The 20,458-nt window shown below is 38.0% G+C and overlaps 1 protein-coding gene across 3 annotated transcripts in view; it reads left to right on the top strand.

Annotated features, from left to right (window-relative positions):
- Positions 1–20,458, top strand: part of LOC136774351 (lachesin-like) — a 159,039-nt gene that overhangs the window by 117,404 nt on the left and 21,177 nt on the right. For 2 of the 3 annotated variants that reach the window (XM_066728586.1, XM_066728585.1), the window contains exons 7-10: positions 5,004–5,132; positions 7,891–8,175; positions 8,681–8,743; positions 14,487–14,642. In XM_066728586.1, the coding sequence (XP_066584683.1) occupies positions 5,004–5,132; positions 7,891–8,175; positions 8,681–8,743; positions 14,487–14,642 (633 nt within the window). The remainder of the gene's footprint in view (positions 1–5,003; positions 5,133–7,890; positions 8,176–8,680; positions 8,744–14,486; positions 14,643–20,458) is intronic. The other variant, XM_066728587.1, reaches the window with a different exon arrangement.

Genomic DNA, 20,458 nt, shown 5'->3' with positions numbered 1-20,458 from the left:
GAAATATTAAGCAGCGAAGATTTTCTATTATTCAAATTATTCACTTTATAATCTCATGCATGAAGCATACAGTAATTGGAGAAAAAAAGCTTCGATTATATAGATTTTCGTATAAAATGAACATTTCTACAACTATTAGTCGTAAGAGAATATAATTTTACCATGCTAATTTATATTTGCTGCTTGCTTACATCTTGCATACAAATATAACTTAATGACCAAATTTAGACATTTGCCAGTAAGAGTACTGGAGCGAGGTAAAAAGGAATATAATTTAGCAACGTCGAAAATCTTCAGCGAGGATAAAGATGAGAAACTAAGTGGCTTTCATAAGATCCAAGTTAAAGTCGTCGAGGATGGTCGGATGGTCACGAGGATAGGGTAACCGTCGGAAAAGAGGCGAATAATAATTTTAACTTTGCTAGCAGAGCGAAACCGCTTGAAAAGGCCTCATGCGTTGCAAAAACCACTTTGGTTTTCCACCAGCTCGTTCTCGGTTTGAGGCCTCTTCCACGCCAGGCTAATTTTGACTAATTTCAAAAGGGAGAGTTTGGCCAAACGGAAAAAAATCTACAGGAATTAGTAGCTGCACTAAATAACGCTAAAGTTGAACTTTAATTTTCTTCTCGTATATAAATTCATTTCCGTTACGATGGTACAGCTGGGCCCCAGATATTACACAAGATTTTCCATTCTTTCACTTATTTCTCAAATACCTCATATGTCTGTGTACTTTGCATAAGTGTAATTATAGGTATATTTTTTTAAATATAATCTCAAGTGAAAGAAAAAAACAAGCAATGTACCATATTTGACGAAGAGAGGAAAGGATACAGGAGGAATTGAAAAGAGAAATAAAGTAAAGTCTTGAATGGAATTGAACTTGTTAAGAAGGAGGCCATTAGTGGAGGATTCTGTCAGCGAAAGTTTTGCAGTAGCAGGCTTCTGGACAAAGTGGCGGTATAGCGTGTCTGTTAGGTCATGGCACTTTCCCGGCTGATCCGGCGATGTGGAAACCTTGAGGATACCTAACGAGCGTCGGTTGGTGTGTACGTGTCGGTAGGAGCCGCCACTCGGCGTGCCGATGCATGTGCAGAGACTGACCCTTTGGACCGTTATCGGCATTGCCACCACCACCACCATCACCGCTGCTACCAACACCAATACCAACACCATCGTCCTGGCGAACTTGTTCCTCGTTAAAAGTTACCGTTGCACCTTCGAAAACGGATACTAAGTCTGATAATTCGATCTAAAACCGGCAGCACACGCCTCGTGACTGCCAGCTGCTTCGCGTTGATCGCTCATCCACACGTTCATTACTCTCTGCCTTTTTTCTCCATTTTTTATCAAAAGATATATATCTAAATATAACACGAAAGCTCCGAGTTTTATACATACCATCGCTTTAGATATCAACTTGAATATCTTTCATTTGGCACGTAAGTTACCGATCGATCGATATTATTAAACAACCATCAGAGGAAGGTAACTATCTCTTAGGATTAATTTCTGCTCGCTATATAAAGATGGCATCGATATTAGTCCTGTTACGTATAAATCAATCAGCAGTTGGCTGGAAAATTGATCGATCGATTCAGCATGAGCCACTTGGAATAGTCTACAACTCACGACGCTGATTCGTCCACGATCTCTGCTATCCTTCGATACACGCCAAATTGCCATAGGTACTACGTTACTCCATACTCGTCGACTTGGAACAAATTAGTGCCTCCAGTAAATTATCATCGACGGCTTAACCAATTTCATCCATATATCGTTAAATTACACTGCATGGAAAATTGATAAGGGAATGATTAGATTATTATATCATTCTAAAACTGTATTGCAGAATAGAATATAATAATTCATATAAATTACTGTTTTATTGTAAGCAAAAAATGATTCGTGAAAATGCTCCAAATTTTTTCTGGATATGCTACATGTAGAATGTAGCGGTAAAAATTATTTGCAGCGATCATTTAATTACTTCATCAGCCATTCATGAATTATTTAATGCTAAGTGTGCCAACTTTGAGAGCGCAAATGTGGACAGACAGTCGTTAGCTTTGATAAATATCTAAAGCTATTTAAAATAATTTTTAAATGGTCAATTTTAATATTAAACTTTACAACCATTAAATCTTTTAAAGACATAATTGAAATCACTGAACCATGGGTTAATTATGCAAATATCCGGATTTACGAAGCACAAATTTGATCCTCCAACTGCTACGACTGATAGTATATGGTAGGTCTCTTGATGAATATTCATTAAGAGCGACAAATATTTCAATAATTCTTTCGGCATCCGCAAGAAGAATCTGTATAGCAGCAACATCTGTGGCGGCCAATTCGAAAAGAAAAAACGAAATAAAAGAAATGGGAAGAGGAAGAATGAGAAAAATGAGAAGAAGGATATTGTAGTGTATTTTTTGAAGAATATTCCTGAAGATCTTGAGGAGCTTCATCATTGGAATTCACGGTAGCTTTTTGCAGAGGCAAAGTTTGAATCCTTTCATATTGGTCTTGAGATGGGTCCAGGTTCTCTCCAGTATATGTATGCAAGGATTCGGTTCGACAGTCGTCCTTCTTTTTCGTCAGTCCACTCGCTCCTTCTCTCTTTCTCGGGCGAGCCTAGTCGAGCCGAGCCACAGGATCGTAAAAGGCCGGAATTTCTGTTCAAACATCTGCAAAGCTGCGCTTCGGGGCATCCGAGCCCCTCTAAAGCTTCATACAAATTCATGATGGAGTACCCTGACCCAGCGCGCGACTCACTATTCCCTAAGTTTTCGTGGATGCGCTTATACACATGCGCACACATAGACGACCCCGTAATATTATTTAAAGCCCTCGGCGGCAAGCGTGGTTCCATGCAGATCGAGTCCCGAAAACTCGGAGGATTAATCGCCCCGTCTGGACGCGTCCTACGCCGTTGCACAGCCTGTAACCTCTCCCCTTCGGGATTTACACCCAACTCCCATTACATCCCATCCACAAACCACCTCCCTTTTAACTCTCCCAAGGCTAAGAAAAACTTGCAAGAACCTGCTCTAAAAATTAATTTCTTCTTTTTTACTCAACAGTCTTTGGAAACACAAATTCTTCTGGTGCTTATTTACGCAGGAAGAGAGAGAGAGAGAGAGAGAGAGAGAGAGAGAAAACTATGTATTTTTTAAGAGAGTATTTTTACGTTTCATTACTGTTGGTTTTACGTACGCAGCATCCTATTTTTGATCAAAACTATGTATACATGAGATTCTTGCTTTGTTCCTGCTTCATATTTACCTACTTGTTACTTTTTTCATACTCGTGAGTAGATATCTCTTTTATGGTAGAGAGAAAATTGAATAATGCATCCTGAGATGAATAGCTGAGGCGCATTAAAAGTTTGTCCAATTTATATCTTCAGCATCGCGCTCGCAGTCTTATTTCTCGTTTTGCGACACCGATTCATTTCACTTTTGATATTCTTTTATTATGATGCAGCAGCGATGGGCAGGCAGAATACACATTGGATTATAATATTTCAATACCCATTATTTATTCCTGTCGATCATGCAACGACTCTTCCATTTGCAGAACTGTTTCTTATTGTTCCAAGAGTGCATTTTTCTTTTCTTTACTTTTCTTTACTTTTCTTTATTTCTAAAAATAAATGACGAATGCCGTTTCCACAAATTTTTCTGACAGCTACTTTGTTATCTTCTTGAAAAATGGTATACTTATAACCCAATTTCAAACTTCACTTCTTAAAATTACTGAACACTGTCGATCAGTAATGATTGAAATTCCGTACAAAAATAGATGCAATGCTCGAACAAACTTTCGTATCAATGAAAATGTTTACTCTACTTTAATTATTGAACGAATGGGGCAATAACAGTTTTTCCAAAACTTTTTAGCAAAAATAATTATTAACGCTTGGCTGATCTGCTGAGAAAATTTGCATTGGGGCTTTGAACTCTCGCTATCTAAACATGTAGACTGTGCGGGAGGACGTTAAAATATATTAATATTGGATGAAGCGATCAGGAAGCAAGCTTATGGAAGATCGATACTATCGTAATCGAAAACTCATTGAAACTCTAGCATTAGTTCAACAATAAGATAATGAGGCTGTATTATATATAGATAGGGTTGATGCACTGTTATATTATAACAATAATCGGAAAATACATAAATACATATATCGATACAAATAATTTGTTTACTATTTAATATTATCACGAGTTTATAATATTAATGAGGGCTCATAAATGTCCAAATAAGTATAATCACAACTGGGATTCTTACGAAAAGTTTCCAAGCAATTGCTGCTGCTTGTTATCGCAATTTTTTATTTCCCTTCTACGCTGGGGCGCCCCGTTCATTCTGAGATTGTGGGAAAGCAAGTTTGGTCGTAAATCGTCGGTTGATGCAACGCCGGCACGAGAACCGATTTACTTGACGTTGCCCACCATCGTTAATGACCGTAAAGTGCCAATCACATAAGTCTACGATAAGAAGCTATTTCGTTCGTCTTTGGCATCCTGTTCTGACACGAAGCGAACCGGAAAATCAGATTTCTTCATTCGTCTCTCTAACGAACTGCGCGCGCCACTTGCAATTAGTATAATTTAATTACTACCATTACTCTTATAATTACAATTAAACGAACTTTCCCAACTTTCGGCAATATAACCATAATACTATAAATAATTATAAAATACATATATATATATATATATATAATAACTACCTTGTAATCATACTTTCCGTCTGCCTCTATGTGTGGAATTTGATCTAAATATTTGTTACTCCGAACTTTGATGAGCCGCTGTTTGATGGCTATTGTTCAAAGCGTAATTGAGCAATGTTGCATCTCTCCTAGCAGTTTACCGGATCATGCACGGTAGCCTTGTTTGATCAAAGACAAAAGCTATATTGACGAAAGCTACTTATTTGATATTACACAATATTTGTACAATTTACCATAGTAAATCGTTAAATTCTGATTTCAGTGAAGCGATACGAGGGCGAACAATTAAACCTGACCAAAATTACACGAAACGAAATGGGAGCATACTTGTGCATCGCGAATAACGGTGTACCACCAATCGTCAGCAAGAGGATCACCGTGGATGTTGAATGTAAGTACACCTTGATTATACCTATGGTAATCCAGAGAGCCTCCTAACACTTAATTTTAATAATATAGATGGAATATTTCCGAGAGTCAATATATAGCTAATGTATATATAAATTTGCAAGGTAAACTTTACGATGCGGCCTTATTTTATTAGTTTAATGATTCACGGTACAGTGCAGTCCCGGAGCAAGTTGTGGAGGTAAAAGGGCATGCTGTTGCAGCCACGGTGGGGTTACAGTTACCATAAAGTCGGCTTTATACTCGCCGATATCCGCGATATCAGGTAACCCGAAAACGATCTATAAACGCTTGACGAGAGGCGCCACCGGAAAACTATTGTCACGTGCCTCTGGTCATCCCTATATACGTACACCATTTTCTCTCTCAGACTCCCGCTGCATCCTACAAATGGATAACACACCTCCATGATACATAACAATTGGATTCAGAGTCGGTGTTAAACCTTTGCCAAAAACCGTCTTCGTTCTTTATACTTGTTCCATCGCGTGGTACACGAGCGTCTTCTTCAGGAATCTTCTCCCAAGAGCGTCTAGATTAGACAAAAACAAAAGAAGACTCGTAAGAAGAATTCGTGGCGGTTGACAAGTAAGGGAAGGGAGGGCGTTACATTTGCGTGGACAAATGTAAACCTAAAAGTTTTGATATCGCGGGAATTCCCAACGGCCGGCTCTTATTGCTGGAGAAAGAAAGGAAGAAAGTATAGAAGGCACGGGTATAGCTCTGCGCCGAATGTAGAATGGAAGGTACACTGGTAGAGAAAGGACAGGTAGGGCAGAAAAGGAATAAGGGGGAGGGGGAGCATCCCTGTTGGGAGCGCCCGAGGGAAATACAGGAAGGCCACACAAGCGTCCCATTGGTCCTGGTCATTTTTCCCTTTTATGTGTTTCATTCGTTTGTGTCACTTCGTATGCTCGCATCGGTTCTACACACGTGCATCGCGTGTGCGTTTCGATACAGAGGAAAAACTAGCCCCAGTCGTGTTGAACATTGGATAGGGAAATGGTTGGTTGAGGAGGGGGGTAGGGGGAGGGGGTGGAGAAGATAAGGGAACCTGAACAGTGGGGGTTTATGCACGAGCCAACGAAAGGTGAAAGCACTATCCACTGAATATTTAGAAGGGACGGCAGATATTTTATTTAGGTGGGCGAGAGAACGACGCTTTTCAGCCGGCGGTCATAGCACTGACCACATCTACTTGAGAAATAAAAATTTCACGTCTGCCACTTACCCTGCACTTACCACTGCAACCGTCAACGGATACACAAACGCTCGGACAGATGTATGTCCAAGAGTGCTTGACAAGAGAAAGCTTCTTCAACCAGTTTGTCTAGGAACTATGGGAACTTAAGTGGATTGCTCTAGGAGACAACATTATACCACTATCTCCACTACGTGGTATACTACCTTGTTGTGGCAAATTACATCCTTTTTATGACAATCGAATTTCTCGAAATAGGAAATAATTCTCAATCGAAATATTATTTAAAATAACTCGTAAAAATATTAACAATTTATCTATTTATATATATAGAGTATAAGTGTAGGATAATGTATGGTGGTTGACCAAAGCGGGACAGAGATTCTACGCAAAAAAAAAAAACTCCAGCATCCGTCGTAGTCGGTCTTCGTCTCTCCAGAGAGGCATTATACAAATTCAAGTTACCCTGTGGACTGTACGAGATACGACAAAGTGGTGCAATCAAAATGATTCGAGCACCTCGAAAGAAGAGCTGAATGCAAGAACAAAAGTTTCCAACAACGCCCCAGCACCAAGCGTATTGCGATCACATTTTTTGCCTCGACGTAACACTTTGGGAACAGGAGAGAGGCAAATTGAAATTGAATCTCCCCTGGTTTAAATGGCCTTAAATGAGTTCTATGGAGAAAGCACGCAAGGACATAAAAGACGAAAACAATTTCACAAGCATTTCACCTAATTACTCGAATTTCAAAAATAAGGTTCTTTATGCTGACAGAAAATGAATAAAAGTTGAAATATCGAGAAAGATACGAAGGAATATTAATTGGAATAATTATTAGGGTTTAACTTGAAAAATTTCAGCATCTCCTACGAAGTTTAGAAGCAGCTATTAGTGGTCTTCGTATTGCAAAGTGGACCACGTTGTAAAAAAGTGCTACCGGGTCATCTAACTTTTCTGCTTCATCATTCGATCGGAGGATACTGACGTCAACTCTATTATGATAATTGACTTTGTTCTCAACTCGTTTCGGTCAGCAAGCATCTTACGAAAAGACATTCCTGAAAATGCAGCGTTACTTGTGTCAGTTTTAATACCGCTAGTAGTACATACAATGTATATGCTAATGCAATGCTTATGAGCCGTGTCGTTAAAAAGTTTTCATTACTACTAACAACAATCAAACTTTCAAAAGCGAACCACGAAATATTCTCTACAAGCACAAGGATATCCTTTACATTCATTACAGGAACACTGTGGATAATCTGCCAACGCATTAACAAGATATAATATATTACTATATTTTACGTTTCTTGTAGAAAAAATGTTACATAAGAATACAATATAATTGCAATGATATATCCTAGTCCAGGTCGAGATACGTATAAAATTAATAACATCTATATCTATATAGAATAATATAATGAAGATAAACAAGAACAATTCGTCGTCGTAAGCTAGTCGAACGAGTCAATTCCCAATTGAAATTGTATGTAAAGCAAAATTACTTGATTGGTACGTAACTTCTGATTGTTACAGTCTCTCCAATGATCTTCGTGCCGAACCAACTGGTGGGTGCACCATCAGGCACCAACGTGACAATAGATTGTCACACCGAAGCCTATCCACGAGCGATGAGTTATTGGTTCCTCGGCAACGAGATGATACTCTCCAATGAGAAATATATTACAAACGTCATGGAGAACAGCTACAGGGCTCACATGACTCTTACAATAAGAAATCTGCAAGCTGGAGACTTCGGCAGTTACCGGTGCATCAGCAGAAACTCCCTCGGCGAAACTGAGGGCTCCATTAGGATCTACGGTAAGCGGTTTACCAGCCGGGGAGACCCTTAAACTTGATTTACTCGCGAGATTACATTTTACGCAACCTTTTTTTACGGCCTAACATACTTTCGCACGAGAAAATTGGCTGTTCGCTACTTGTCGGCGTAATTTAAACTTTGAATTAATCTCACTTTTCTTACGTTAGAGAGAACAGATTCTAACCCCCATTACTTTCTTTGTATCCACACTTCACCTGTCTGGGGCATAACTCAATTCACAGCGGTTTTAGTGCTTGTTAAACTTGGCTTATCTTCGGTAATACTGGGTACCGCTGTGCTTTCCTCCTCTTATTTTTCTATCAGAACCTTTCTATGGGAATACAGATGGGAGTAGTTTTATTCTTGGAAAATCGTCGCGTTTATTAGAGCCACCTGTTTCGATCGGTACCCCCCGTTAGAGTTTTATTTTTATTCTTTTCTACGGTGCATATATGTATACATATATAGCTGCTGAGTTTCAAGGAAATATTTTGTATTTTGCAGAAATCCCGAGACCGTCGGCACCGCCCAAAGCCACCGAGATTAAGAGCAGCGCCAACAAAGAAGGTGAGAACTTTATCGAGCACACATTTTCGAAGCCCGGCCAATATATGCAAACCTCGTTTCTCTCGCGTCTTCTTAAGACCTTTTCCAAAAGCTCATTATCCGTCCGGCCACATTTTATTTTCAAATCGCAGCTCGTCGTGTCGTGGCCGACAGCGGCTTCTTAAATATACCGAACATTCTGAAATTAAAGAGGGTGCCGAGCAGGCGCGCTCTTATATTTTCTGCTAGAGAAGAAAGATGATGGTATAGAAATAAAGAGAGAGATATAGCGAGGGAGAGAGAGAGAGAGAGAGAAGCTTAAATTAAAGGCGCTAGAATTAAAATCCTCGAGGAAACCGCGCGCGTTTCGTTCTTTTAATTTTATACCCAAGGGAAATCGAGTATACGACCCAAACTTCGATAAAACTCATCGCATTTTGCTCCAATTATAAGAATGACCGTTTTTCTTCCAAGCTTAAGTCGCAAACCTGCTTGATCAGAATTTACGTTTATAGCATAAAATAACCTACTCATCGCGAGCCTCGATGGCTCGATAATATCATCCGCGCACGAAATTCGAGTCTATTTCCACGCAAGTTGAATCGCGTATTTGCAGTAGCTTTTATATATATATATATATATACCTGTACTGTAAGCTAGATGTAGAAAGTTTATGCATGTTTATAAATAGCACGCTTTACCAACTGTTGAGTTGATGTAGCGCATCCCTGGGACAAATTATAAATTCTCTTTGCTATATAGATTTATCAAGTCATATTATACTTTAAACGCGAGGAGTAATATCAAGGAAATGGTATATAGGAGGAATGGGCGGTTTTGCCCTAGAGTTGCGGGATGTGAATTAGAAAAGTGGCAAGGCAATTTTTCTATTAGTCGAGCTTGGCCGCGTGCGGTACTCCGGTCGCGAACTGTGAATTTGTATTATTAAGCTCGGCGAATAACTTGGGAGGATGCCTAGGTCAGGTCCCAGTGGTTCTGCTAGCCCGTTCCTACCTCTCAACCTTGTGAAACCAATCTCAATATACTGCATTATTAACGCCATACAAGGCTAGCCACGGTGGTATTACGGTATTAAGCTTTACAATTTTCTCCCGCACTTTCTCTCCTCTACCCAACCTGGATTATTGCCTACCCCTTATCCATGCACACCTACCTACGATATATGTATTCTCTAAATTATTATTCCTAGCGCAAAATTACCTTTTAATTGCAATTAAGCGCAGTCTTGCGCCACTCGAAAGATTCCTTGTCCTTTCGCGCGCGCGTTTCACTTCTTTATTTTCTTCCTTTATTGATTGTTAGCATAGGAAAGCCTTATAGCTTTGTCAAGCTTATTCGATTAAGCGAGCTTTGATTGCTCGTGAAAATCAATGTGATACAGTGCCAACGTTAATAGTGGGCCAAACCGCGGTATGCAATATCTCAATGGAGCTCTAAGCGGCCCACAGTTTCCAATAGGATTGCAGTCTGTCTTGTCTACGGAGATAAGATTATTCCGCTGGGCGAATCTTCGATTTAACATATATCATAGGTAGCGAGATTCAAAAGTCAGGAAGGCAGATCGAATGCTATGAAATCAGTCCAGCAATGGCCATGAATTCTGATGCTCCCGGATTTTCTCAGCTATTCTTCTCTTTTTTTTTCTTTTTTTTTCTTTTTTTTTTCAAGCAATTTCTTCTTTGCTAATATTATCCTAAATGCAGCATCGCGGGATTATTTTTTATCACTGTAGATACGTTTTCCTGCATCCTACGTCATACAGTTGTATCTCAAATATTTAGATTTCAAAAAAATCTTGGAATAATACGTTCGCGATAAACAAAATATTCTTTCGTGAAATTTTCATTCGTCCAAGCGCGTGCTATTGTCATAAAAGTTTTATATATACGTGAGGAAAAAAGGTTCCGCTCGGTAAGCTGTGGTTTTTGAAACAAGGCCACTATATATATACGAATCTCGGGAAAGATTTGAATTTTCTATCGCAGAGTTACATTGGCAGCTTAGCTAGTGACCTAATTAGGGACATTTAAAATTCAATTACCGTCGGATAGGAATCCCCTATGCGTTATATCATCGTACAGAGATTACACTACTTCTGTGTGATGGTGAAGCCAGATAGCACTGTTATTGTCCTTGGAGAAGACTATTCTAGAATAGTGCTGTTCAACGTTTAGAATAATAGTTTGTTGATTGGTTTACTCGATCCTTCCAAACTAAACAATACGACCAATTCATTAATTGAATATCTAATTACCTGTATTTGCTTTTTATTCAAACTCGACTAGCACGATTTAAAAAGAATATTTCAATCTTTCGAAGAAGTCAAATTTAAATCAAAATTTATTTCTGAGGACTAATAAAATTGTCGAAATATCATTAATTAATTTATATAGGTATATATGAAACATGGTAATGGAAGTATAAAGAGGGTGAAACGAGACTTTCTACAAGTGACAAAGTTCGGAAACGCTCGAGGACCAGTCAATAATTGAATGAACCAATAGAAACGAGCAAAGATTTAATTCATTAGTTGGTGGATTGATGAGGAAGGAAGTGCCTGATATAATTGCATTATTTAGATATTTCTGTACTTGACGAAGCAAGCATTTTTCTAATAAATAAATTCACAGTTTTCGCTATGAAGCATACGCCCGTATTCCCTATATATACAACAGATGGAAGATGATAAAAGCTACCACTGAAATCATAACTCCGGCTAAAACAGCTTGTCTTTAAACCGTTCATTTCGCAGACGTGCTTTTAAAGCGATCTTAAAGAATCGAAGCGTGTCTCCGACCAGCACTAACACGCTTCACCGAGCAGCGATTAAATTTCCTCATCGAAGCTGCTCCTGTGCGCTACTGCTGCTCGGAGACAAATCGAAAGATTTAACCCAGCACTGAAATCTCGATTTCAGCTGAGCTTTTCCATTTAACACTCTCTAGACGATTCTACGGTCACTATTGTGGCATCCCTACAATTGCTAAAGCGTTACATTACCAAGCAATCTCATCAACCCTCCCCAACTTGAATCTTCTTAAGACTTTATAAAAAATTGACACTCGATACTCCTCGTGGAATCTTATTCATTTAAAACGACTATTATCGGTCCGAAATCTTCCGAGAAACTCATTGGGAGTTAAACTCGTTTTTTGGTATATATTCTGTTTCCACTATAGGTATAACGTATATATATATATATATATGATAACAAAGTAGTGGTTTAATTATTCCCGAGTTTTGCCATGCTATTCAAAACTACTTTTCAACTGTTTATCGTACAGCATGTTAACTAAAAAGCCCCGAAACTCTTAAGAAAACTTCATGACGCGACTCCAAACTAAACAAAGAGGTAGAAGCTGTGTAAAATACGAGCTTTATTGTCATTACTTGGTCTCATAATGCAGGATGGCATAAGACGTCGTGTAAATACTAACGTATAGCAAGGCATAGAATGCTCCGGGTCACGTCAGAACGTGATATAAATATTACGCCGTCGTCTGAGTACTCTTATCTTACGGTAGCGTTAAGACAGGTGGTCCGCAAACGGCTATATATATATATATATGTGTGTATGTGTGTGTGTGTGTGCGCATATACATATACACACATATACACATTTTGTTAGGGAGCTTGGCTGCGCGAGGTCTGCAAAACAAAGTTTCCTGGGCGTATTTAAACTTTTATTCGAAAACTTTTTAGTGCTCGTCTACGATTATAGTAGATATATGTATATATCTACCAGTGGTTAACAAGGACCGTTGCTTGTTTGCCAAACAGAAAGAGAGAAGCGGAAAAGGCAAATTGGATAAGGGAGAGGAAAAACGGGGGACCGTTACAAGCTTTCAGTGTGGTAATATTGTCGAATCCTAAAAACGCGAAATTCGCTCGTACGAATGTGACTTGAAAAAGAATTTTTGTCTCTCGCAGTGATACTCGCGTTTAACTGGTTAATTAAACTCGAAGCAATCTTTGATAGCGAGGTAAAATTTTAAATATTTTACAGTATTATCTTGATAATTTTATCCGTCTGATGCTTTTCGTTTATGGTGGATTGCCCGTTGATTTGTCAAAGTTGCTGAAATCTGAGAATATGTATATAAGCTCGTTGTTCGCTTGGTAATTAGCTGTAAGCAGGAAACTTTCAGCAGAGACTTCTCACGCTTTGCTTGCCATTCTCGCATTAAGAAACGACACACGCGGGAGAGCGGACGATAATAGTTTGAATAATCTGGCGGCTTATAGGGAACGAAATAAGTGTCAAACTACCTTAGAGCCAAGACACGAAGCAGAGAACAGAGAAGTATACTAGCCCCCTGTTGAACATCAAGTCGAACTGCACCCCTGACTGCCGAGCGGTACAGAATTATCGTCTAGGAAAAGTTTCAATCTACCGCGAGCAAAGACTGTAGCCCTCTTGGGATATCACCAGCTTATAATAATAAAAATGGAGTACACAGAGCAGAATCATTTTTTTTGTCGGAATCGTTTTCAGAAAACTTTTGCTTCGCCTTTCTCATTCGATACGAGATTATATATATATATAATCTTCTTCAATTTTACATCGGTCTGCAAGCTGAAATAGAAAATTTTACACACATATATTGAAATGGATTTGAAAAGTTTCATTCGCAAAATGTTTCTCTGGTAGCAGTTAGTATAACATGAAATTTACGCGAACCTACCACTCCTTCGATAGTTTTACGATCTCGACTCTTATTCGGAATGGAAAAGTTAATTGGCAAGGTTAATTAGCTCTTAAATTCAGCATAAGTTCGCTCGAGTGAAATTGCTTTAGAAATGGTATTCGTCAGTCTACAATAGAATGTGCTCAGGAGGCAGCAAAAACGATGACAAGTTCCGGAACTATTCGTCCTCGACTGGGAGGAGAAAACGGTTGAGACACAGAGCCGGATCAAATGGTTCTTTTTCACAATCTTGTATTAGGAGTTCCTGCAATACGATGTTTTTCCTCGTTCAATGAAACGTCCATCTGTATCGAAAGCAACAAGTTGAACTTGGCTCGTTTTCAAAGGAGCTGCCGGAATTCATCAAGCTTGCTCGGTGTCTCTGTGTGTTGTATAAACGTACGAGAGGCCGACCACATCTGCTTGGAATTGTAGAATTCAAACGCGTTATACTGCGCTTTATATACGTAGCACATATTATACCGAGCGGAAGCATTATCAAGATCGTTTGCCTCTCAATAACGCATAGAAAAACTATTTTTGTTAAATTCATCTCGCACACGTGCACACGTCCTTCAAACTCTTTTTTTCCATTCATCAATATAACCATGGTTAAGTATAAATCCTCATCTATATCGAAGTAGGTTAATGTAGTTTTAGGAAGACTGTTGCATCTATTATTATACTCGCCTTTTAGTTTACGGTATTGTTGGTTTTTATTCATTCAATGGTTTTTTCGTTTAAATCATATATGATGTTTTCATTGGATTTTTCAAGAGATCTCTATAGCTTTAATGTTATATTCAAGTAGAATAATTCTTATTGCTGTCATGAGATTTGCTATATATTTGCCTTGTATGGTGAGGAATAGTGCACAACACAAGGGATAATGAGAGGGAGAGAGAGATAGAGAGAGAAAAAGAGAGAGAGAGAGAGGTGGAACAAACCGCGTGTATTAAAAGAAGAGACAAGGATAGGGGTTATGCATCACGACCTCATCCTTGAACCGTGTATCCTGAAACGAGGTTAGATGAGAGGTCCTAATTTATTTCCAGGACGACCGAGCACACCATCGCCAGCGAAAAGACCGACTACCATTTGGCCCTCCTCGTACTACCCGTACTATCCGAAACGGACAGAGAGGCCGCCTCCACCGAGCGAGGAAAGGGTCGGCAGGCCCGAGCAGAAACTTCAAGGTGGCCACACCACAGGTGAGACTTGTATTCTCTCACCTGGCTTCCCCCTCCTTTCAAAAAATTCCCCAACCCTCAAGCATCTTATCCGTCTGCGTATAGTCTTTCGTTTTCATATTACCCCCCTGTACATCCCAGTGATATGTCTGTGCACTATTCTGCACCATGCAAATTGTCGTCAGGAAGAGGAGATCATTTTTTTATGTCAACAAAAGCGTTTTACTTGTGCGAGCTATAATCATTTCTCAATCATAATCACTGTAAAGTCCCACTGGCTCTTTCAACACAACTTAAGACTATATTCTTTTCTTCTCTTTTCTTCTATTTTACATTGCTTTTTCTTATTGATTGCTCGTCGAGGTAAGCTTTTCTTTTTTTCTTTTTTTTTTTTTTTGCATGCTCTAAGATCAATGTTTAGCGAATGTTATTTATAGTAGTATTTATATAGTTATAAGAAGTTAAAGAGTTCGTAAGTCTTTGATATCTCTATTCCTCCAGATGCGAAGAGTTAGAAAGAAAAAGGAGTGTGAGTTATTAAATTATTCTGTATAGAAAATTTTAATTAAAATATTAGTTATTGAAGTAGGTATAAAATTTTCTGGAAATTATTAAATTAAATCAAAGGAAAAAGTTTCTTTATTCCTGACTGAATTTCATGTGATCTGTTATAATCTTGTAGTACTTAAGAAAATGGTATGAAGCATTGGCTAGTTCTGAACTGTGCATGCAAAGCTGGTATTTCAAACTTGGTAAGTGATTTGCCTATAGTTCTACTTCCGGATAATCTTGCGACGTATGTTAAAATTCGAGTCGTCTAAATTCATCATTTCTATTTGAAAGCACTATTATTCTCGTGTAATATTTTTCATAAATTTGCACTTTTACTGTATTTACACAAGTAGCAATTTCTTACTCATTTTTGAAGTTTTGAGTCAATGAATACCTATGAAAACTTATAAAATATACTTGTCTTTATTCAATGTTAAAAGTATAATTGAAATTTGAAGAAAGTTTCGTTATAAATATATCGTTATAATTTTTAACGAGTATATATAATCAAGTTGAAAATGAGGAATAACAGATAGAATTTTTATTGCAACTATTTTTACGTTTATGCGATAAAATTAGCTTATGCAGAAGATTTCAGAGCATCTTTTATAGGGATTAGCTTTAGCCAGCGCTCGAGCTCGGCTTGATTCAAGTAAAAAAAGTAGTGAAGATAACCGGTGGAAACTTATCGAGGGAATTCTTAGGAAGCCTAATGAGAAACTAAAACTACTATAGTATTAGCGATTATACTTTACGGAAATGCTCGCCAGCAAGTCAAGACTTGATTGGGATGAGTAGAAAAGAGCTCGGCTAGTATAGTAAAAAAAAATTTCCTTATAAAAGTTACTCTTAAAAAATATTAAAAATTATCATGCTCCACGTATTACGGAGACACAATAAAACTTCGTGATAACCACCGATAATAAAGCAATTTTTACCCATGTGTTTACTAAATTTCTCGAGTTCTTAACGTAAATATTACTAAGCTGGCACATTAATAACCACACGCAGACCTTAATAATTGCTATATAGCTCAATAAAATTTTTTGGCTTTCATTACAACCGTGGGTTATCTTGTCTAACACAGTAAATTGCAGGAAATTTCTTTCTACGTAGAAAGAAAATATTTTTCTTTAACGTAATATAATTAATTAAAAAAAATTACACTCGCTTCTGATTATCATATCTCATACATTTTCAATAAAGCGTTGCAAAAAGCATTAAATTTTAATTGACGCAAATGATCATTTTATATTTACCACTGGATACGGTATTCCATAGATAATAAAACAGCTTTCAGCTATAAGCTTATGCACCTCTGATTGCACGAAATACTATTATTATCAGACAAATAAATATAAAGAAGCAAAATTTTGATGGAAATCACAAAAAAGGGTTATAAACCATGAAAAGTTGGATCGCTTGCAGGAGCTTGTGTGAAAATCGCAAAGCACGTACCCCTTCTTTCAAGTGTAGGCGTGATTGGCTGACATTTTACTGTAGATATAGCTCGGTTTCTCCACGTATAAAGTTGAGATTTTCCAGAAGCTCAACGCTTGCAACAGAATTGAAGAAAGCTAAGGCAGTGATTGGCAAATAATGTTATAGCAAGAAACGTCAAATATTTTAGTCCATACCGAGAAAACCCTGGAAAGGTAAATACCGTGAGCTAATGGAAAACATTTCTTATCGATTTCAGGCACTAAAAAGATTTCAAAAATTTAGTATACAGAATAGAACAAGGCACAACAGAAATAAAAGCTTTATTATGTACGAATAAAGTATCGATAAAACTAAATTGCTCGTATCGTTGATCCGTGCTACATATATATATATATATATATATTTATATATATATATATATATTATTGTAGCAGAAGGCTCGTTAAATCAGTATAGAGTAAATAAAAACTTGCATCGGATTGAAAAAGTGATCGTTTTATCAGTAGAAATTTTGCTGATTCGTATATAGGAAAAGGGGGCTTTTAATTGGTCACGTAGAGCTGGCTAGAGATGTATGGGTATACAGTGGTTAAATTGAAACATGACGGTAGCCGTTCGTCTTGTTCCTTAATCCGGTACCGAATGAATGCCAGGATTATACGAACGTCGCTATGATTAGCAGCGCGTCACTCTGTCTGTGGTTTCCGGTATCGGCGATAGGAAGTAGCATTAGTAATGGAATATGCAGAATCGAAGGTACGGCTGGGCGTTAGCGTGAACGTGAACGCTAGCATGAACGCGAAGCTGAAGGTGAAACGTGAACACCAACACCAGCGCAAAGGTACAGGCAATACATAGAAATTTGAGCGCAAGTCGCTCGCGTATCTGTTCTGAAATATGCATAGGGATCCCTTAGTACGTTTAGTAGGAAATTACGCAGGAACAACACGCGCGGCCTCTATAGCACGATGTTAATATTAACTACACCCTTCTTGAACATTATCCTAGCTTAGTATCCAGTACTGTTCGGTTCTGTCTTCCTTGCTTCTATCCGATATTTGCCACAGGCGAGCCCACTCTCTCTCTCTCTCTCTCTCTCTCTCTATACCTGGCTGAATATACTCTGATCCCTTCCACTTCTCCTCTTCTAACCTTTGCTCCACTTTACGTCACTTTTCCTCTCATTCGTGACGTATACCTTACACCTCCCTCGCTCTGCACTATATCGTATTCGCGTGTTTAATTAATTAAGCCTTTATTTCTTTTGTTTTTCTTTTTTTACTTCGGCATCGTTAATATTTTTGAACGTTGTATACATTTTATCTGGGATATTCTGTCTAATGGTGACAAATGATAATGATCGAGATAAATGAAACATAGTTCGTTAAAGAACGAAAGGAAATTGACCGAGAGGCAAAAAAATTGCTGAAAAAGAATTTGCGTTGATGCTACCAGCTTGGAAGAGTCGATCCATTGTCGTTGGCTCTATTGCCATTTGAGGAACACCTGCGAGCACGCGAAACATCGTTTAAGAAAATTTAATTGTAACATCTTGTGCAAGGTACCGGGAAACATTTCTTAGATTGAACGCTTTTACTTACATAGCAGATAGGTTCTATTTACTTCTCGTAGTTTTTCTTTAGCGCGAGACGAAATGTAAACTTGAAATGAATGAATTGTCTCATCGGTACCCGAATGTTAATATTATTATATTTTTATAAACAATCTTCGAATTATCTGTGATTCTTTCGTAGCAATTCATATATTTGTGTAGGTATAATATTGCAAAGAGAGACTCGTGTTAAAAAAAAAGCAAAATTGTAACGATGCAACAATATTATATTGAAAAACACAAGTAGTACGAAATGAAAATGGTCATACTGATAGAAATTTAGTTTGAAGCCGAGTGGCTTGCCGTTGACCTGAAATTCTTAAGCGGCCTTCAACTCTGTCTCGCGGATAGATGAAAAGCGCTTAAGAGAGGAAACCTGAGCACACTGGTCGGGGATTTAAGTTACGCAAGTACAAAATATGTAACGCGCCGTAAGCCAACGACAACGGGGCGCAGTTTGCTCCGCGTCGTAAGCTCGTAATGTTGCAGAGACCACGCTCGGCTTAACGCCTGAAATATATTACCTTCTCTAGCCATCCCAGCTGAAACGCTTTAAAAAGGGGCCACCGCAAGAGTTTTTGAATTCGAAAATACCCGTGACATGAATCATATCATGCAAACGAAGAAATTTTTGCTATGTAACACCTGTGCTGTCTAACCATGAAAAAAGGACCGAGTATTCAGATTAAAAATAACATTTGACTTGCATGGACTTTGAATATAGAGCTTATTAAGCTCGGTTCCGTAGCTCTTCTTAATTTTAGTACTTTTCCTGCAGATTTTTAAAATAAATAGTATAATATATAATAAGAATTATAATTTTCGTTTATCGTTTTTCATCGATCGCCTTTGGAACAATGCTAATGCTGTAGTACATGTATGGAATAGGTAAACGAGTCGTTTGAGGTTGAGATGCTCGATATAGCATCAGAAGCGAATTAATCCTCGGAGAAAATGCTTGGATCCCCATAATGGAAGAGCTATTGCTTTTGCTGGATTGCTTGATATGGGGGGAATATTTTGCAAAGTGGAGAATAGCTTGGGAGAAAAATAAGAGGCATCTCCGGTTTATATATCCAAGAGACGTTTAATCTCCATTCCTAGCGTTACCGGTAGCGCCGTTTGATGAGCAGTAAATAGCATACAGCTCACTAGCGGGGTGGATACGCAGACAAGAAAGCTCCATTCCCTTTTTCTTGCAGCTCTTTTTTCTTCGAGTCGTCGAGCTATTCTGCAAGATAAACTAAGGGGTGGTCCGCATAGCAAGGTTAGACAAGACATAAAACCCCATAGTCTCCCATGGAGAAGCTCCACCTGGCCTTCAAAGCCAACGAGCTGATCTTTGCCCTGGGTCTCTCCCAACGTAAAACCAGCCGGCTTTTAACAACAGGAAGAGGCCATAATTTCTTTTCATAGTTAATTATTCTCAACAGACTTAAAATTGGACACCTTATTTCTTACCAGTAATATTTTCCCCTTTCTTACAAACGTGAAACGACCAGAGAGATCCGCATGATACTACTCTAGGTAGATGCATTATTTTTATCTCACTCTTCCTCCTTTTATTTCGCCACACAGTTGAAATTTGAAACAGGAGGCTTCAGAAAACTCGAAATTACCGTATTGCATTCTATTTGAATACTAAATTATCAAAATTTATGTTTGCCTTACTTTTATTTATCGCATTTTTTATTTGTTCCTTACATACTTTTACTATTTCATCACATACATTTTCTTCCGAGATAAGCGAGTCCGACGTGGTGGGATACGGATAGCATAAAGCTCATAACTTTGTACAGAGAAACATGATCTGGGTTAGAAAGGTACTTTACATTTTCGCTGCGTATTTCTATGCATTAAACTAAATGTTTACTTTTCCCTAAATATTGATATAATATATAAAAGTATACATTGCTAACTAATCATAATATTGTAAAACAAATACTATTTACGAAATTTCTATCAATTTTTATTCCAATCAAATCTTAGAAAATAAAATAAACAAGGTAGATTAGTTTTGGAAAGGAAATAACAAATTACGATAAAACAATTTAAAGACTGAATAAATCAACAATGACAACAAAATATAAACGCATCGATAATTGAAATAAGGAATAAAAAGGATATCATTTTTTTCTCTTGAATAGCTTATGACACACCTTATGTATGATTTGGTTTTCTTCGATCGTATACATCTAGCAAGATAAGCGAAGTCGACGTGATACGATTA

Source organism: Prorops nasuta, unplaced genomic scaffold (assembly GCF_024137725.1).
Source record: "Prorops nasuta isolate Cenicafe-Biocafe unplaced genomic scaffold, Cenicafe_Pnas_1.2 PNAS00006, whole genome shotgun sequence".
NCBI classification, from domain to species: Eukaryota; Metazoa; Arthropoda; class Insecta; order Hymenoptera; family Bethylidae; genus Prorops; species Prorops nasuta.
This window is presented reverse-complemented; position numbering and strand designations above follow the sequence as displayed.